The sequence below is a fragment of the Clarias gariepinus genome, chromosome 25 (genome assembly GCF_024256425.1).
Source record: "Clarias gariepinus isolate MV-2021 ecotype Netherlands chromosome 25, CGAR_prim_01v2, whole genome shotgun sequence".
NCBI classification, from domain to species: Eukaryota; Metazoa; Chordata; class Actinopteri; order Siluriformes; family Clariidae; genus Clarias; species Clarias gariepinus.
Window position 1 is genome coordinate 61,491 of NC_071124.1, and position 20,426 is coordinate 81,916.

Sequence of the window (20,426 nt, forward strand, 5' to 3'; positions counted from 1 at the left end):
AGGACAGTGAATAGGGTGTACAGCGCACACTATAGTCTATAACAGGACAGTGAATAGGGTGTACAGCGCACACTATAGTCTATAACAGGACAGTGAATAGGGTGTACAGCGCACACTATAGTCTATAACAGGACAGTGAATAGGGTGTACAGTGCACACTATAGTCTATAACAGGACAGTGAATAGGGTGTACAGCGCACACTATAGTCTATAACAACAGAACAGTGAATAGGGTGTACAGTGCACACTATAGTCTATAACAGGACAGTGAATAGGGTGTACAGTGCACACTATAGTCTATAACAGAACAGTGAATATGGTGTACAGTGCACACTATAGTCTATAACAGGACAGTGAATAGGGTGTACAGTGCACACTATAGTCTATAACAGGACAGTGAATAGGGTGTACAGTGCACACTATAGTCTATAACAGGACAGTGAATAGGGTGTACAGTGCACACTATAGTCTATAACAACAGAACAGTGAATAGGGTGTACAGCTCACACTATAGTCTATAACAGGACAGTGAATAGGGTGTACAGCGCACACTATAGTCTATAACAGGACAGTGAATAGGGTGTACAGTGCACACTATAGTCTATAACAACAGAACAGTGAATAGGGTGTACAGCTCACACTATAGTCTATAACAGGACAGTGAATAGGGTGTACAGCGCACACTATAGTCTATAACAGGACAGTGAATAGGGTGTACAGTGCACACTATAGTCTATAACAACAGGACAGTGAATAGGGTGTACAGCGCACACTATAGTCTATAACAGGACAGTAAATAGGGTGTACAGCGCACACTATAGTCTATAACAACAGAACAGTGAATAGGGTGTACAGTGCACACTATAGTCTATAACAGGACAGTGAATAGGGTGTACAGCGCACACTATAGTCTATAACAACAGAACAGTGAATAGGGTGTACAGTGCACACTATAGTCTATAACAGGACAGTGAATAGGGTGTACAGCGCACACTATAGTCTATAACAACAGAACAGTGAATAGGGTGTACAGCGCACACTATAGTCTATAACAGGACAGTGAATAGGGTGTACAGCGCACACTATAGTCTATAACAACAGAACAGTGAATAGGGTGTACAGCGCACACTATAGTCTATAACAGGACAGTGAATAGGGTGTACAGCGCACACTATAGTCTATAACAGGACAGTGAATAGGGTGTACAGCGCACACTATAGTCTATAACAACAGAACAGTGAATAGGGTGTACAGCTCACACTATAGTCTATAACAGGACAGTGAATAGGGTGTACAGCGCACACTATAGTCTATAACAGGACAGTGAATAGGGTGTACAGCGCACACTATAGTCTATAACAACAGAACAGTGAATAGGGTGTACAGCGCACACTATAGTCTATAACAACAGAACAGTGAATAGGGTGTACAGTGCACACTATAGTCTATAACAGGACAGTGAATAGGGTGTACAGCGCACACTATAGTCTATAACAGGACAGTGAATAGGGTGTACAGCGCACACTATAGTCTATAACAGGACAGTGAATAGGGTGTACAGCGCACACTATAGTCTATAACAGGACAGTGAATAGGGTGTACAGCGCACACTATAGTCTATAACAACAGAACAGTGAATAGGGTGTACAGCGCACACTATAGTCTATAACAGAACAGTGAATAGGGTGTACAGCGCACACTATAGTCTATAACAGGACAGTGAATAGGGTGTACAACGCACACTATAGTCTATAACAACAGAACAGTGAATAGGGTGTACAGTGCACACTATAGTCTATAACAGAACAGTGAATAGGGTGTACAGCGCACACTATAGTCTATAACTACAGAACAGTGAATAGGGTGTACAGTGCACACTATAGTCTATAACAACAGAACAGTGAATAGGGTGTACAGTGCACACTATAGTCTATAACAACAGAACAGTGAATAGGGTGTACAGCGCACACTATAGTCTATAACAACAGAACAGTGAATAGGGTGTACAGTGCACACTATAGTCTATAACAGAACAGTGAATAGGGTGTACAGTGCACACTATAGTCTATAACAACAGAACAGTGAATAGGGTGTACAGCGCACACTATAGTCTATAACAGAACAGTGAATAGGGTGTACAGCGCACACTATAGTCTATAACAACAGAACAGTGAATAGGGTGTACAGTGCACACTATAGTCTATAACAACAGAACAGTGAATAGGGTGTACAGCGCACACTATAGTCTATAACAACAGAACAGTGAATAGGGTGTACAGTGCACACTATAGTCTATAACAGTTCAGTGAATAGGGTGTACAGCGCACACTATAGTCTATAACAACAGAACAGTGAATAGGGTGTACAGTGCACACTATAGTCTATAACAACAGAACAGTGAATAGGGTGTACAGTGCACACTATAGTCTATAACAACAGAACAGTGAATAGGGTGTACAGTGCACACTATAGTCTATAACAACAGAACAGTGAATAGGGTGTACAGCGCACACTATAGTCTATAACAACAGAACAGTGAATAGGGTGTACAGTGCACACTATAGTCTATAACAGAACAGTGAATAGGGTGTACAGGGCACACTATAGTCTATAACAACAGAACAGTGAATAGGGTGTACAGCGCACACTATAGTCTATAACAGAACAGTGAATAGGGTGTACAGCGCACACTATAGTCTATAACAACAGAACAGTGAATAGGGTGTACAGCGCACACTATAGTCTATAACAACAGAACAGTGAATAGGGTGTACAGCGCACACTATAGTCTATAACAGAACAGTGAATAGGGTGTACAGTGCACACTATAGTCTATAACAACAGAACAGTGAATAGGGTGTACAGCGCACACTATAGTCTATAACAACAGAACAGTGAATAGGGTGTACAGCGCACACTATAGTCTATAACAGGACAGTGAATAGGGTGTACAGCGCACACTATAGTCTATAACAGGACAGTGAATAAGGTGTACAGCGCAGGGTGTACGTTTGTGCAACAGCGCGACAAACATTACCTGTCCTTTAATGAACTGCACACGTAGTGGTGCTCATTAACTGCTATAGATAACTGGGTATAAGGGTGTTACAGGGGGTCTGTAGGTCTGTCCACCGTTTTAGGGAACATGTTTTGTTTTAAAGTAAGTTACAGGACTTTTCCCTTCTTTTCTGGAGGGCTTTTATTTCACTAAAACGATCTAATATGGAAATCAACATAATTATGGATTATTATATTTATGATATTAAAAAACACTGTTTTTAAAGAAAATATATTCAGTAACAGATGATATAAGGTTATATTTCAAATTAGATAAAGGCTGATTTTACAGCAGTAAAATTTTTGTATCTTTACAGTTTAAACATTTAATAAGCACTGCGTGTGCTTTGCATTGTCCCCACCTGATGACAGTCATACAGTATGATGCAGTTCCATATTAGATTTGTCATGAATGTGAGTTGTTGTTATTTAGCCTGTTCTATCTTTTTTAACTTTGAGCACACACCCCTTTAAACGTCTCTGCACGGCCCTGACCCTGAGGTAACAGTTACAGAATCATCTCTGAAATATCACAACACAAATATATAACATTTATCTGCATTACTTCTTTGTAGTAGATGGTGAAACTCAAACTTTATTTCTTAAGGTTCTCAGCGTTCAGTTACACTGTCGAGTTTTTAATCAGTGTTTACAGCTTGTCCAAATCTGTCTACTGGACACTATTGTCCCCTCTGTCTCTATTAGTCCAAATCTGTCTAGTGGACACCACTGTCCCCTCTGTCTCCATTAGTCCAAATCTGTCTACTGGACACTACTGTCCCCTTTGTCTCCATTAGTCCAAATCTGTCTACTGGACACTACTGTCCCCTCTGTCTCCATTAGTCCAAATCTGTCTACTGGACACTACTGTCCCCTCTGTCTCCATTAGTCCAAATCTGTCTACTGGACACTACTGTCCCTTCTGTCTTTATTAGTCCAAATCTGTCTACTGGACACTACTGTCCCCTCTGTCTTTATTAGTCCAAATCTGTCTACTGGACACTACTGTCCCTTCTGTCTTTATTAGTCCAAATCTGTCTACTGGACACCACTGTCCCCTCTGTCTCCATTAGTCCAAATCTGTCTACTGGACACTACTGTCCCCTCTGTCTCCATTAGTCCAAATCTGTCTACTGGACACTACTGTCCCCTCTGTCTTTATTAGTCCAAATCTGTCTACTGGACACCACTGTCCCCTCTGTCTCCATTAGTCCAAATCTGTCTACTGGACACTACTGTCCCCTCTGTCTTTATTAGTCCAAATCTGTCTACTGGACACTACTGTCCCCTCTGTCTTTATTAGTCCAAATCTGTCTACTGGACACCACTGTCCACTTTGTCTCCATTAGTCCAAATCTGTCTACTGGACACTACTGTCCCCTCTGTCTCCATTAGTCCAAATCTGTCTACTGGACACTACTGTCCCCTCTGTCTTTATTAGTCCAAATCTGTATACTGGACACTACTGTCTCCTCTGTCTTTATTAGTCCAAATCTGTCTACTGGACACCACTGCCCCCTCTGTCTCCATTACAGCTGAGACAGTGTGTTACTGAGGGGGTTAATGTACACTGCTGTCTATAATCTCCACTCAAACATCGTCTCCTAACCAGAACCTGAAAGAAGAGCTGCACAATTCATCCAGCAATTTATTAACACGGACTTTGTCACCACTTTCATAAAAATAACTGGTTATATAAATGATATAATTCGAAAATATATTAATGAAGCAGCATTCTGCCAGCGCCTGTCGCTGTAATACACCAATCTTACCAGTAGGTGTCACTATTTAACTTCAGAAAACACTAATGACAAAACATTAAGAAGTGTCACATATATCAGAATAACGAATGTTCAATAATAACATTTAATAATAGTACACTCCTTTTTCTGTATTCAAAAATTAAATTAAATGGACACTTAGAAAGTTTTCAAAAAAAACTCGAAAATATTAGAATTCTACATTTAATTGAGTCGTATGGGATAACAATTCCTAACGATCCTTTACAGTTCTTTTTCTTTTTATCCCTTGTGTTTATTTAATATCATTATTAGTATTTATTATTATTTAATGCTCCTTTTATTATTTATTAGCAACAACAATAAAACTCTAACCGGAATACAGGCGCAGTGCGGAGCAGGAAGTGTCACCGGAAGTGACGTTGTGGATCCGTCAGTCTCTTCACTCCGCCATCTTTCCCTCCTCAGTGGGAGTGTTACTGTGAGAGACGGAGATCATAAACAGCGCTGCAGCACACACACACACACACACACACGGTGAGACTCCGCCGGGTTTAATCTCCTGCTCGGGGCCGCTGAGGGTCACCGCTGTGTCGGTACTAAAGGAGAAGTGTTCGTGTGGCCGCGGTGCTAAGCTAACACGGCTAGTTTATTAACTATGCTAACTGTGCTAACTGAGTCCGGAGCGGATTATTGTGGAGCTGAACAGAGAAGTTTATTCAGGGCGCGAGCTACTGATATTATAACACACACACACACACACACTGGCATCTGGTGGAACTGTCCTGTGTGTTTCTAGCAGCTAATGTGCTAAATATAACATCGAGTATAAACTAATATTTTATAAAACTATAACTAACTCAATTAGAAAGTGTACTGTAATAAGTGTGTGTGTGTGTGTGTGTGTGTGTGTGAGATCAGACTGAGATACAGGAGAGTGAGTGTCAGTCTGATCTGATGTGTTTAAGAGACTCTGATCAGTGGTGTGTGTGTGTGTGTGTGTGTGTGGTTGCATCAGGTTCCACACTGAGACTCATCAGATCTGAAGCTTTCAGAACAAAAAGGGAGAAATCTTTTTGAATAATAATAATAATGCAGGTTTAGACTGGGCTCTATACACACACACACACACACACACACACACCAGGACACTGAGGTTTTACAGATACAAACACTCTACTGAGTGACCTGTGGAGCTTCATGTCTGTTTGTAAGAGATGATTTAATAAATGAAACACACTAGCACAAAAACGTACCTCATAACCACATTAATAAGATGTCGAGTCTTACACTGAGTTACTGAGCTGTTTTAAATTTTCTAAATGAACGTTGTGACGTGGGAGACCACAGTGAGGCTTCACTCGTGCCTGAGGTGTGTGTGTGAGAGTTAGATCTATAGACCAGACACTGGTGCTGATTCTGTGTGTGTGTGTGTGTGTGTGTGTGATGTCAGGAGGCGCGATGGCGAGTCCTGGGAAAGAGAATTATCGGATGAAGAGCTACAAAAACAAAGCGCTAAACCCTCAGGAGATGCGACGACGCAGAGAGGAGGAGGGCGTTCAGCTCCGCAAGCAGAAGAGAGAGGAGCAGGTTTGTGCATCTCCACACACACACACACACACACAGTACACGCTAATAATAATCACATCTGAGGACTGTTTAATGTTCCACTAAATCTGCAGGGTGTTTTTTTTGTTTGTTTGTTTTTTTTTTTTTTTTTTGGTCAAGTGGGCAGAGCTTACTTAACAATGTGGTGGGAATTAAAAGGAAGTAGCAACTGATAAACTTCACCTCCTTTCCTTTTATAAACAACTAACTACACAGTGCTCACCCTCATACTGCACCATAGGTTTGCCATCGCCATAGTAACAGGTGGTGCAGTGATTTAGAAATGGTGAAATTTGCAGTTAGATCTGTGTGATATGAGGTGATGTTGTGATGTGTGTGATAATGTGACGTGTATGACGTGTGTGACGATGTGACGTGTGTGACGTGTATGATGTGTGTGACGATGTGATGGTGTGTGACGTGTGTGACGATGTGATGGTGCGTGACGATGTGATGGTGCGTGACGATGTGATGGTGCGTGACGATGTGATGGTGCGTGATGTGTATGACGTGTGTGATGGTGTGTGACGATGTGACGTGTGTGACGGTGTGTGACGGTGTGTGACGGTGTGTGACGGTGTGTGACGGTGTGTGACCGTGTGTGACGTGTGTGACGGTGTGTGACGTGTGTGACGATGTGATGGTGTGTGACGGTGTGGAATGTGTGACGGTGTGACGGTGTGTGACGATGTGACGCGTGTGATGATGTGACGTGTGTGATGTGTGTGACAATGTGATGGTGTATGATGTGTGTGACATGTGTGACGATGTGATGGTGTGTGACGATGTGATGGTGTGTGACGTGTGTGACGATGTGACGTGTGTGACGATGTGACGTGTGTGACGATGTGATGGTGTGTGACGATGTGATGGTGTGTGACGTGTGTGACGATGTGATGGTGTGTGACGATGTGATGGTGTGTGACGATGTGATGGTGTGTGACGTGTGTGACGATGTGATGGTGTGTGACGTGTGTGACGATGTGATGGTGTGTGACGATGTGATGGTGTGTGACGATGTGACGTGTGTGACGATGTGATGTATGCGATACTCTGCGCTACACCCCACAAACCCAGGTGTTGATGAATGTTCCTTTTCTGTGTGCAGCTGTTTAAGAGGAGGAACGTCTGTGCGCCGCCGTGTGACGAGTCCATGCTCGAGTGTCCCATCCAGGATCCGGACATCAGCTCCACCGTGCCCATGTCCTCAGTGAGTCGCCTTCAGGGTCCTCTCCCTCAGTAGTGCACTCACAGGCTGTGTCCCAAACCGCACACACCCCACTGCGTTAGTTAGCGAGGTCAAGCGAGCTGTGAAGTCTGTGAGTGTGTCTTATGTGTGTGTGTGTGTGTCCTGCAGGACGCAGTTATAACCCCAGACATGATGCAGATGATCTTCTCTGAAGACACGGACCAGCAGCTCCTCGCCACACAGAAGTTCAGGAAGTTACTCTCCAAAGGTACAAAGCCTTAAAAACTGTATTTGTGTGTGTGTGTGTGTGTGTGTGTCTTTATTATTGTCTGCAGTGTGTTTGTGTATTTAAATAAAACATTACCACCCCCCCCCCCCCCCCACACACACACAGAGCCAAACCCGCCCATTGATGAGGTCATCGCCACGCCTGCTGTAGTGAGTAAGTTTGTGGAGTTTCTGAAGAGGAGCGATAACTGCACGCTACAGGTGAGAAACGCACACACACACGCACACACACACACACACACCTGTTTCAGTTGGTTGGAGGTGAGAATGTTGTTGTTTCTTCATGTTCTGTATGAAGGGAAGAGGAGGTGAAATCAGGGTCGGCGTAAATGTGCCTTTAATCCAGGAGGAGACACAGTGACGGGGCGAGACGAGAGAACAACAACAACAACAAACTGTTAACAGCCAACTCACTGATGTCTCATATAGAGTAGATCAGACCCTAATATCTTATAAAGAATAGATCAGACTGCAGGTAGCTTATACAGTAGATCAGACACACTCCCTGCGCTGTTAAAGTGCTGTTCAGTCCTTCAAGACACACACATGAGGACTAAGTTAGTGTATCATTTCTTTTTGTACTGTCTGTAAATCATATCTAAAATAACTCTGTTTCTAGGGTGGATGTAATTTGTAGTGCGATTTGCTTCATATCCTACTATACGGCTCTGTACGGGACAAATAAAATCAGAATTTAAGATGGATTTAGCGGCTGTTCAGTGAGGAACAGGCGCGCACGGTGAAGAAGAGAGCTGTGTTTCTCAGTGATGTGTGATTGTACAGGGATCACACCTCACTCTCAGCTCACTCACCCGTCTGTAGTGTAAAGCAAGCTGAATTACACATAATTAAACACAGACATGAAGTTAAACGTGAAAATTGACTTTCTCTGTAGTGCTGAAGATGTTTAATCCTTTGATTTGTGTTCATAAGGTAATAATTAATTAATAGGGTTGGCTATCGTTTGGGTTTTTATGATGCTGGTGCCAAATCGACTTTTTAAACCGGTGCCTAATGGGTTCCTGAACTGATACTTAAAAAAGGAAAAGGCCACTAAAAATACTGGAAAACTTTAAGTAACAGCTATAGCAGATACAAAACCCAACCCAGCTCCTCACGTGTTTCATTGGGTTTGACGTGTTTCTTTCATTACACGCAAAGACTTTTGTTGCACTTTGCGGTGTCTGAATCTTTTCCTGTGAAATACAGACGCACCTTAGAAGGTTTTTAGGCATTTTTAACCTTTAGGCATTTAATTTCTGAGCGATTAGCTTAGCGAGTTAACGATACCTGCTGCCGTCGGAGTGTCATTACAGCGCGCACATGGATGCTCTCATGTTGTGCTTGAAAGTCGGAATGTGAAAACAACCAGCTCACTTGCATTACTAAAACATTAATTATATTTGTGTAATTATACTGAGTCTAAATTATTGTCACCGTGTGTGAGGTGTGAGGTGATGAAATCTGCCCGGCTTCGGTACCCAACACTACTAATAGATTAATGATTTCTTTTGTTTGTTGTTTTTGTGTGTAGTTTGAAGCAGCCTGGGCTCTGACCAACATCGCCTCTGGAACGTTCCTGCACACTAAAGTGGTGATCGAAACAGGAGCTGTTCCTATTTTCATCGAGCTGCTCAACTCCGAGTATGAAGATGTGCAGGAGCAGGTGAGCATTAGCGTTAGCCTCAGCAGTGAGTGTGGATGTGGTGGTTAGTCCTAGTTAAAGCGAAAGGTGTGTAAAGGTTTAACAGACGTTTAATGATCCATTCAGTAGTTAGTTTTATAACCGCGATGCTTTAGTTAAACATTAAACTGTAATTAGCTATTATTTAGTAACTAACTTTAATTAGGTTTAAAGTTATGATAATAGAGGAAGTCTGTGTGTGTGTGTGTGTATAGGCTGTGTGGGCGCTAGGAAACATTGCAGGAGATAACGCAGAGTGTAGAGACTTTGTCCTGAACTGCGGAATTCTTCCTTCACTACAGCAGTGAGTGTGATTCAGGACACAGCCAGAGTTACATCACTCCAACACATCATCATCATCATCTTCATCTTCATTATATTATACATGACAGAGCTAAATACATCATCACCTGTTATTTGCGCGTGCGTGTGTGTGTGTGTGTGTGTGTGTGTGTGTGTGTGTGTGTGTGTAGGTTACTTGCGAAATCTAACCGTCTCACCACAACTCGGAACGCTGTGTGGGCGTTATCCAACCTGTGCAGAGGGAAAAACCCCCCACCAGACTTTAGCAAGGTACACACACACACACACACACACACACACACACACACACACACACACACACACACACACAAATTTATACACACATTTATGCCAACACATACATACATACACACATACACTCATACTCATACACACATGCACACATACACACATTTATACCAACACACACTCTCTCACACACACACACACATTTATACCAACACACACTCTCTCACACACACACACATTTATACACACATTTATACCAACACATACACTCTCACTCTCACACACACACACACACACACATTTATACCAACACATACACTCACACACACACACACACATTAATACACACATTTATACCAACACATACACTCACACACACACACACATTAATACACACATTTATACCAACACACACACATACACTCACACTTATACACACACGCACACATACACACATTCATACAAACTCATACACACACTCCTACTCATACATACACACACACTCATACACCCATTCATACAAACACATAGACACACATATACACACACTTACTCACATTCATACACACACACACACACACACTTGTAAAGCAAAAGCAAGTCTCATTAGAGAGGTTAAAGATCAATTCTCTCTCTCTCTCTCTCTCTCTCTGTATCAGCTGCTCTTTGTGCCTGTGTGTGCGCGTCATTGGACACTGTGCCCCACACACAGACACAAAGATCCCTCCTACTTTTGGCTTTACACACACACACACACACACACACACACTCTTTCTTTCTGCTCTACACAGAAACACCGCTCTGTCGTAATTCTATTCAGTGGTAAAGTGCAGGTTCATTTGTTTTATTTTTACTTTACAGCAGTGATTCCGTCAGTGTGTCGCTCAATCGAGTGTCATTAGCTAGCCCTAACTCTCTCTGCGGGGTGGGGTGGCAGACACGTAGCGCTCTCACATCAGTCGGGGCCGATCCTGTAAGCGCATGCAAGCGTCAGCAGCGGATAGCGCAGTCCTCAGAGTGTGTGTCCCCCGGCGGTGTTTGCGCTTAATGGTCGCCATCACGTGACTCGGAGGAAACATTTGATGGTCTTCGGCCCTTCCTGTCTGGAAGTTCAATAGTAACCTTAATGTGGGTGTGGCCAACATTAGGCCAACTCTTTTAGGGAGAAAACCGGGGGGGGTGGAAGGGTTGCTTATATACTGACGATCAGTTCCTCCTTTCAGTCACATCATGTCCAATCTGTTGTGTTAGTGCGCTCTCATTACTCAAATAAATGAGGAACAGTTCATGAGAATCTTGAAAAAAAACATGGAATTGAGAAATCACATGACCCCTGGGGGGCGCCGTACTCAACACATAAACAATAGTCATAATTAAAAAAATGTAACTTTACAAATAAAAACAGTAGAGAGAAGTGTGTGTTTAAATGCGTTTTTGTATTTTTCCCCAGGTGTCCCCCTGTCTCAGTGTCCTCTCCAGACTGCTGTTTAGCAGCGATCCAGATGTTTTAGCAGACGCATGTTGGGCTCTTTCCTACCTGTCTGATGGTCCGAATGAGAAAATCCAGGCCGTGATTGACTCGGGAGTGTGTCGCAGATTAGTAGAGCTGCTCATGTAAGAGACACCCACCCACACACACACACACACACACACACACACACACCATGTTGAGTCTTGCTGTGATCAGTAGTTCTCTCTGGGTCCTGCAGGCACAGTGATTATAAAGTTGTGTCTCCTGCGCTGCGGGCCGTCGGAAACATCGTGACTGGAGACGATATCCAGACTCAGGTACACACACACACACACACACACACACACACACAGAAACAAACAAACAAAGACACACACATATACACATTTCCTTTATTCTCAAACACAGCTTTGTATACAGACACCTGAACATCACACATGAGCTTTGATCTGTGTGTGTCTGTGTGTGTCTGTCTGTGTGTGTCTGTCTGTGTGTGTCTGTCTGTGTGTGTCTGTCTGTGTGTGTCTGTCTGTGTCTGTGTCTGTGTCTGTCTGTGTCTGTCTGTCTGTGTGTGTGTGTTTGTGTGTGTGTGTTTGTGTCTGTGTGTGTGTTTGTGTCTCTGTGTGTGTCTCTGTGTGTGCGGGTGTCTCTGTGTGTGCGGGTGTCTCTGTGTGTGCGGGTGTCTCTGTGTGTGCGGGTGTCTCTGTGTGTGCGGGTGTCTCTGTGTCTCCGTGTGTGTGCGTTTGTTTGTGTGTCTGTGCGTTTGTTTGTGTGTCTGTGCGTTTGTTTGTGTGTCTGTGCGTTTGTTTGTGTGTCTGTGCGTTTGTTTGTGTGTCTCTGTGCGTTTGTTTGTGTGTCTCTGTGCGTTTGTTTGTGTGTCTCTGTGCGTTTGTTTGTGTGTCTCTGTGCGTTTGTTTGTGTGTCTCTGTGCGTTTGTTTGTGTGTCTCTGTGCGTTTGTTTGTGTGTCTCTGTGCGTTTGTTTGTGTGTCTCTGTGCGTTTGTTTGTGTGTCTCTGTGCGTGCGCGTTTGCGTGTGTGTGTTTGTTAGGTGATCCTGAACTGTTCGGCCTTACCCTGTCTCCTCCACCTGCTCAGCAGCCCTAAGGAGTCAATAAAAAAAGAAGCGTGCTGGACGGTTTCGAACATCACCGCAGGGAACCGAGCTCAGATCCAGGTGAAGTGTCTCGGCTCTGCTCCACTGATTTGCACTAACGCTCCACCGGACGATCGCTAACGCTCCACCTGACCCTCACTAGCGCTCCACCCGACCCTCACTAGCGCTCCACCCGACCCTCACTAGCGCTCCACCCGACCCTCACTAGCGCTCCACCCGACCCTCACTAGCGCTCCAGCCGACCCTCACTAGCGCTCCACCCGACCCTCACTAGCGCTCCACTCGGCTCTCAGAAAGACAGCGGGCACACTGGGGGCACGCACATGCTTTTAAAGGGGACATACCACCACATTATGACAAATTTAGAAAAGGGGAAATTTTATATTTAGACCTCCAAAAAATGTTTTTTGTGTGCGTGTCTTTAGATCACATCAGCTTTGCTGATTTGTCACATTTGGTGACGATCGTATAAATTCCCTAGGAGAAGTAAATCAAAATCCATCGGTTGCGCTTTGGCAGACAACCCAAAATAACTGGCCTCCTGTTGAGTTGAGGCCAGGACATGTCGTGCGAAAGTTGTTCGGCTCAATGAGCTCTAAATGTGTACCGAGTTTCATGTGCCTACATCCAAGTGTGTATGAGCTAAGCAGCAAACTCTCAGGTGGGGGCCCCTGGGGGCCCGGGCCATGTGACTCTCAGGCATACTAATGGCAGCAGATTCAAACCTGCCTGCCAATTTTAATGAGTTTTTGATCATGTTGAGATGTTAAGGGCCCTCACACAGGATTTAGCTGCCTAGCTCATACACACTTGCACGTTTGCACGTGAAACTCGGTACACATTTAGAGCTCGTTGAGTCGAACAACTTTTAGTTATTTTGGGTTGTTTGCCAAAGCGCAGCCTATGGATTTAGATTTCCTCCTCCTAGGGGATTTAGACGATCGTCACAAAACCAGGCCAGTGTGATCTAAAGAAACTGAGGATCCAAAATTGTAGAGGGATTTTCGATATCTCAAACGGGTCAGTAATAATGTCTTAAACTTGCGCTATAAAGTGATTAATAACTTTCTGTGTGACCTTATCTTGAGTGACATCACATTCAGTGACATCATAGTGTGATGCTTTTTTTTCTAGCATCTGGAGCCTAATCTACAGCCATACACATCACAAATGTTAACACAAACACATCCACACACATCTCTCTCACACACAAACGCACACGTCACAAATGTTCAGACACTCACACAAACACATTTATATATTCAATTTAATTTTATTTTATTTCTATAGCACTTTCAACAATTGTCATTGTTGCTAAGCAGTTTTACACAATCAAAAGAAATTATTATAAGTGTGTATGAGACGTGAGTGTGTGTGAATCAGAATGATCAGATCGTCCCTGATGAACGAGTCGAGGGTGACGGTGCTGAGGGAAAAACTCCCTGAGATGGTAATAGGAAGAAACCTTGAGAGGAACCAGACTCAACAGGGAACCCATCCTCATCTGGGTGATAACGGATAGCAGGGATTGATCTGCACTCATACTGTGTGTTAGGAGGCTGGAAGTTCAGTAGAACAGGAGATGTGGAGAAGTTCATATGGAGTCAGCTCGTTTCCAGATCACATCTAAGCAGTTGAGAGTTAAGGGCCCCGCTCAAGGACCCCGCAGTAGTAAGTGTGTGATGGTGGGGATTGAGCCTGGGACCTTCTGATCATTAGTCCCATGTCCTTTAAGGTGCTCTGTAGTATTGCGTAATGAGCCAGAGTGTGAACCCACGCTGACCTGGTGCTTGTTGTTTGTCTTTGTGCAGACGGTGATTGATGCGAACATCTTCCCTGTGCTGATCGAGATCTTACAGAAGGCAGAGTTCCGCACCAGGAAGGAGGCGGCGTGGGCCATAACCAACGCCACCAGCGGGGGCACTCCTGAGCAGATCAGGTTCATCTCTCACACACACACACACACACACACACCTCTGATTATCAACACAACGTTTTGTATATTCTTTACTTACTTACTACATACAGCATTTAACTCACCTTTAATTTTTATACAGTCTTTATACAGTAAACACACACACACACACACACACACAGTATATACTGTTTGTCTTCTTTCAAAATTATAAAATTTCAGATGAAGACCAGGACAAGTTAAAATGTATGTGAATAAGTTTAACCAATCCCATCTAGTGTGTGTGTGTGTGTGTGTGTGAGACAGGTACCTGGTGTCTCTAAACTGCATTAAGCCGATGTGTGACCTGCTGACGGTGATGGACTCAAAAATCGTTCAAGTTTCTCTGAATGGTTTGGAAAATATTCTCCGTCTGGGGGAGCAGGAGTCCAAACAGAACGGCTCGGGCATCAATCCGTACTGCGCGCTTATTGAGGAGGCCTATGGTAACCACACACACACACACACACACACACACCAAAGGCGTACCTGTTGTTTTAAGATTACTGTTTTTACAGCAGGTTATTTTGTGCTGCAGGTTTGGATAAGATCGAGTTCCTGCAAAGTCACGAGAATCAGGAGATTTATCAGAAAGCATTTGATTTAATCGAGCATTACTTCGGCGTGGAGGAGGAGGACGCCAACATCGCCCCTCAAGTGGACCCGAATCAGGACCAGTACATTTTCCAGCAGCACCATGGACCCATTGACCACTTCCAGCTCTGAGTCCTGCCGTCCCTCTGTCTCCCTCCGTCTCCCTCTGTCTCTGTACACACAGTGGAGGAAATGCAGCTTCACTTCCTGTTGGAGTTCTGAGCTCAGACTTTCACAGACTTTTTAAAGCCTGAACTGTCTTTCTGTCTTTATTATTATTATTATTATTATTATTACATTTTTAAGGCATTAGCACTGGTGTTCCTGAAACATTACGTCCCTTCTGAAATGTGAAGCTACCTCTCTAACCCTGTACTAAACAGCTGGAAACTGTACAGGACACGCCCATGTTGGACACGCCTGTTTCAGACACGCCCAGATTATTGCTGTTTTATTTTACACTAACTCCTTCAGTTCTTCGTCCTCCTGCTTTATTTCAGAATCAGTGACTTTTTGTAAATAATTTAAAAGTCAAATAATTGAAAAAACACAGCGTGTAAAAAGACAGTCAGCAGTCAAATGTACATCATTGTGTGTGTGTGTGTGCGCGTGTGTGTGCGCGTGTGTGTGAGATGAGATGAGATCAGTGTGGTATTTATTTGGCCTGATGTGATTGCAGTGTTTTCTACAGTATGATAATCAGCTGTTCCTTTAAGCGCAGGTCTTTATTGTGTGTGTGTGTGTGTGTTTGTGTGTGTGTGTGTGTGTGTGTGTGTGTGTTTGTTTCTCACCCCTAACTCTGGATTTCACTCACGTTAAACGTTTGCTGTAAGTCTAGACTCGGAGTCACCGAGTGTTAAATCTACAAAGACGCGACTCGACTTCGACTCCTCCTCTGATGAACACTGTTCTGTCGAGACGGTGTAACAGGATGGGCTTTAACGTGGCTGCCGAGGGAAGTGCACAAGCGTCTGTTTAATAATGGTATTGGAACACAGCCCCATGCTGAAGGCGCGGTATCCCTGGAAAATTATGATCGGAATAATTAAATAATAAACTATGACGTTTCTCCAGAGTCTAGAGTACTAATGCTGGACTTATTATAAAACTTGCTAACGGAAAAATGGAGTCTATTTTATTTGGTGGATTTAAACCTTTCATATTTTATTTTCTTTATAAAATGTTGGTTCTTGAGTTGCTTCTTGAGCATTAACCATCGGCCCATGCGCAAGTGGAAGCAGCTCGAGATGAAGAGATTGTTACAGAAGCACATGCAGCACAATGCTGTAATATTTCTCATGTTTACGATGATTTTTCAGGTTGCTTTTTTCTCCTCATCAGGGAGAATCGATGTCTCTACTCATGTGTGACATAAAGGACATCAGAAGGTCAAACTTGTTAAAAACGAAATAGAACAAATAAAATGTTCTGGTACACACAGTAACAGTGTTTTACATTTACTGCTGAATTCTGTTGGCAGCAGCTGTTTTGGGTGTTGTGGGGCGGGGCCTCTGTGAATCAGACCGTTTGTCCGGGTCTCGATCAGATTGGGATCTGGGGAGTTTGGAGGCGCGTGGGGGGGCTTTTTCCCTGTTGGGCCCCCGTGTGCGGTGTGCTGTGATGTACTGGGTGTTCTGGTGTCTCTAAATCACAGCCAGCATTGACTTTTCTGTGGGACCGGGCGGCCCTTTGGGGCGAGCATCGGGTGACTGTGATCCTGTCACCAGGGTTACTCGGGTGGAACTGGTAATCAATGTTGTTTAATTTACCTCATGGTGGTGTTAATGTTATGGCTGATTGGTGTAATTGGCTGGTTGTTTATACATTGGTTCTAGTTGAACGTTTGTTTGTACCATAAAACTTCCAATGATGATTTAAAGATGTGTTTCACACTTTTCAATCAGTGATGAGCTTCTATAACTGCCAGGATTTCACTTTACTGATTATAATGTTTTATTTTTATTTTTTATGACTTTACACTGATTTCCCATCTGTACTTCCTGAAAGAGCACAAACTATAAAAACATCTTATAGTCAGGACAAATACACTACATTAGTGCATTTGCATTTAGTTTCTCAGACATTGTTGTAAATTTTCACTGTGGAACTTCTCACACTTGGAGTTTCTGAGAGTTTGACAGTTAAGGCCAGACTAATGAGACGAGACTACACGCACGTCATGGAATGTTTTAAGAATTCTCAACTGTTCTCTATTTACAGACATGAATGCACAATTGTTGTTCTGAACACATCACGGATTTTCTCTGAGGATTCTTTTTAAACACTTTGCTGGAGCCGAGACGATGAGTAATCCGCACGATTTGTCTAAAAACTTCTGACGTTAAAGTCTAAATAAGAAGAGTGCTAAACAATCACTATCACAGCCTCTGAGGAAAAATAAACCTCGTCTTTTCCTGGTGAAGGAAATGTTTTAATGATACGTGTGCACAACCTTCATACAGTCGCATAACAGTTCTTGAACAAAAGAGGTTTTGTAGCAGTTTTTTTTTTTTTTAAACTGCCTGTGACATGAAGTGAGACGCTTAGACACAGCTGATGTCCCGCTTTATCACACTCTCCGCTGTGTCCCAGATGAGGACGAGTTTCCCTTTCTGTCCGGTTCCTCCCAGTGTTTCTCCTTTCTGTCGTCTCGGGGAGTTTTTACTCTTACCTCCACTTTTGATAAATGTTTGGAATTTAAATCAAAATCTACAACTGGATTTCAGTGAAGTGGCTTCGTACAGTTGTGTTTAAAATAATATCAGTCCAACATCAGTAACCAGATCAATAATTGTTTTGGGGAGAAATTATATTTTTTCATGGTAAATATTTCACTAGTAGGTGTAGTGGAGTAATAGAAACCAACAGACCCAACAGTCATGATTGGATGCACCTGATTGTGTAATTTAATCATTAATTGAAACGGGGCGTGTTCAAAATAAAAGCAGTGTGGAGTTTAATTAGAGAGGTAATTATTCTGGTAAAAACAGGCGTCAAACAAGTTCCCCTTATTTAAGGATAAATGCAGTAAAGGTCGTCCAGACATTGTTTAGAACAACAGAGTACTTTGATTTAATAGTTGATTAGAGATGGAAAAAAAACAATAGGTTTCTTTTTCTTTGTCTTTCGGCTGTTCCCTTTCAGGGGTCTCCACAGCAAATCATCTGCCTCCATCTAACCCTATCCTCTGCATCCTCTTCTCTCACACCAACTAACTTCATGTCCTCTCTCACTGCATCCACAAATCTCCTCTTCTACTCTTTGTTCTCTTTCGTTTTTCCTCATTGATCAACTCCTTAAAGTACTCCTTCCATCTTCCCATCACCCTCCTGGCATCTGTCAGTACATTTCCATCTCTATCTTTAATCACTCTAACCTACTGCACATCCTTCCCATCTCTATCTCTCTGCCTTGCCAACCTGTACAGATCCCCCTCTCCCTCCTTACTGTCTAGCCTAGCATACAAGTCCTCATATGCTCTTCGTTTGGCCTTTGCCACCTCTACCTTTACCTTACTCTGCATCTCCCTGTACTCCTGTCTACTCTCTTCAGTCCTCTCAGTGTCACACTTCTTCTTAGCTAGCCTCTTCCCTAGTATACACTCCTGGACTTCCTCGTTCCACCACCAAGTCTCCTTGTCCACTTTTCCCTTACCTGATGATACAAGTACCCTCCTACCTGTCTCCCTAATTTGAACCCTGCTCCTAAGCTTCTAGCCTTGCTACCTTTCCACCTCAAAGTACTCCTTCCATCTTCCAATTATCCTTTTGGCAACTGTCAGTACATCTCTATCTTTAATCACTCTAACATGCTGCACACCTGGTCTCCTGGACACAGTATCAACCAACCTTCCTCCCTTCCCTGTCATGGTCCCAACATTCAAAGTCCCTACTATCACTCCTAAACTCTTGCCTTTCCTCTTCACTCTCTGCTTTCGAACACGCCTTCCTCCTCTCCTTCTTCGACCAACAGTAGCTCAATTTCCACCAGCACCCTGTAGGTCAACAGCACCAGTGGCGGTCGTTGTTAACCCGGGCCACGACCGATCTGGTATGGGAATTATATTCGGGATTCGCATCATTGATTTGGCAAATGTTTTACGTCGGATGCCCTTCCTGACACAACCCTCTGCGTTTATCCAGATTTGGGACTGGTACAAGAAGACACTGGATTGCAACTCTACCCCCCCACCCCCCCAAGGTTGCATTGCAGCAAATGATAGGCTGCTCTGCCAAAATGATATCAAATGCTTTCAATTGGAGATCAAAACCAGAAAGATGTGAAAGAAAATGGAAAACTACCATTCGAATGGATCGAAGAATAACAAAATTGGCAAATTGACTCAGCCAAAGAAAATTGACTCAGTCAAAGAACACCTAAAGTTACCTGTTAGTACTGTTACTATTAAAAGACGGCTATGTGAAGCCAAGCTATCAGCAAGAAGCCCTGCAAAGTCCCATTGTTGGAAAAAAAGATGTGCTGAAGAGGTTACAGATGCAATATTTTGTAGACTGATGAAAGCAAGATTGTTCTTTTTGGGTCTAGAGCCCCCAGATGGTTTGTCAGGCCCCAATCACTGAATTCAAGCCACAGTACACTGTGAAGACAGTGAATCATGAAGGCACAAGCATCATAATATGGGGAAGCTTCTCGTACTATGGTGTTGGGCCTCTTTCTCACATTTCAGGGATCATGGATCAATTTGAGTCCATCAGAATACTTAAAGAGGTCATGTAGCCTTATGCTGAAGATGTAATGCCCTTGAAATGTGTTTCCACAAGACAACAACCTCAAACACACCCGTAAGCGAGCAGCATCTTGGTTCCAGACCAACAAGATTGACGTTATGGAGTGTCCAGCCCGATCCCCAGACCCTAATCCAATAGAAAACTTGTGGGCTGACATTAAAAATGCTGTTTCTGAGGCAAAACCAAGAAATACAGAGGAATTGTAGTACGGCGTGTAGTACAATTGTCATAGATGTGAAGCAGTTCTCAGAAAGCAGGTTATACAACTAAGTATTAGTTCAGAGATGCACAAGAAAGATTAAACTTCAAGCATTTTTGTTTAAATGGTAAATTCATCACTTTGTAAAGATGAATGATGTCACTGCTATTTTTAAACAGACTAATATTTGTATTTCTTTACTTTCTGTAACTTAATACTTTTAACACAT

General features: G+C 43.2%; 2 protein-coding genes across 4 annotated transcripts in view; both read left to right on the plus strand.

Moving 5' to 3' along the window:
- Window positions 1-5,263: 5,263 nt before the first annotated feature.
- Window positions 5,264-16,694, plus strand: kpna5 (karyopherin alpha 5 (importin alpha 6)). 3 transcript variants are annotated; one of them, XM_053486242.1, is made up of 14 exons: window positions 5,264-5,333; window positions 6,250-6,386; window positions 7,513-7,614; window positions 7,762-7,861; window positions 7,988-8,082; window positions 9,416-9,547; window positions 9,781-9,869; window positions 10,039-10,138; window positions 11,568-11,731; window positions 11,827-11,905; window positions 12,637-12,762; window positions 14,514-14,641; window positions 14,924-15,102; window positions 15,195-16,694. In XM_053486242.1, exons 2-14 carry the CDS (start codon window positions 6,258-6,260, stop codon window positions 15,380-15,382), a joined length of 1,611 nt encoding a protein of 536 aa, XP_053342217.1. In that variant the 5' UTR covers window positions 5,264-5,333; window positions 6,250-6,257; the 3' UTR covers window positions 15,383-16,694. The 3 variants fall into 3 exon arrangements, with proteins under 3 accessions (XP_053342217.1, XP_053342216.1, XP_053342215.1); XM_053486241.1 differs by having other exon boundaries at window positions 5,332-5,392; XM_053486240.1 differs by lacking the exon at window positions 5,264-5,333 and having other exon boundaries at window positions 6,243-6,386.
- vegfaa (vascular endothelial growth factor Aa) overlaps window positions 12,990-20,426 on the plus strand; it is a 95,128-nt gene continuing 87,691 nt past the window's right edge. Inside the window, exon 1 of the mRNA XM_053486244.1 lies at window positions 12,990-12,994. The gene's annotated coding sequence lies outside the window, so the exon portion shown is untranslated. The remainder of the gene's footprint in view (window positions 12,995-20,426) is intronic.

Bases quoted from the DNA above. Each gene is read 5' to 3' on its own strand.
- kpna5 (XM_053486240.1), top strand. From the start codon at position 6,243: ATGTCAGGAGGCGCGATGGCGAGTCCTGGGAAAGAGAATTATCGGATG. The intron at 7,615-7,761 runs GTGAGTCGCCTT...TGTGTCCTGCAG, and splicing joins CCACCGTGCCCATGTCCTCA to GACGCAGTTATAACCCCAGA. The intron at 15,103-15,194 runs GTAACCACACAC...TTTGTGCTGCAG, and splicing joins GCTTATTGAGGAGGCCTATG to GTTTGGATAAGATCGAGTTC.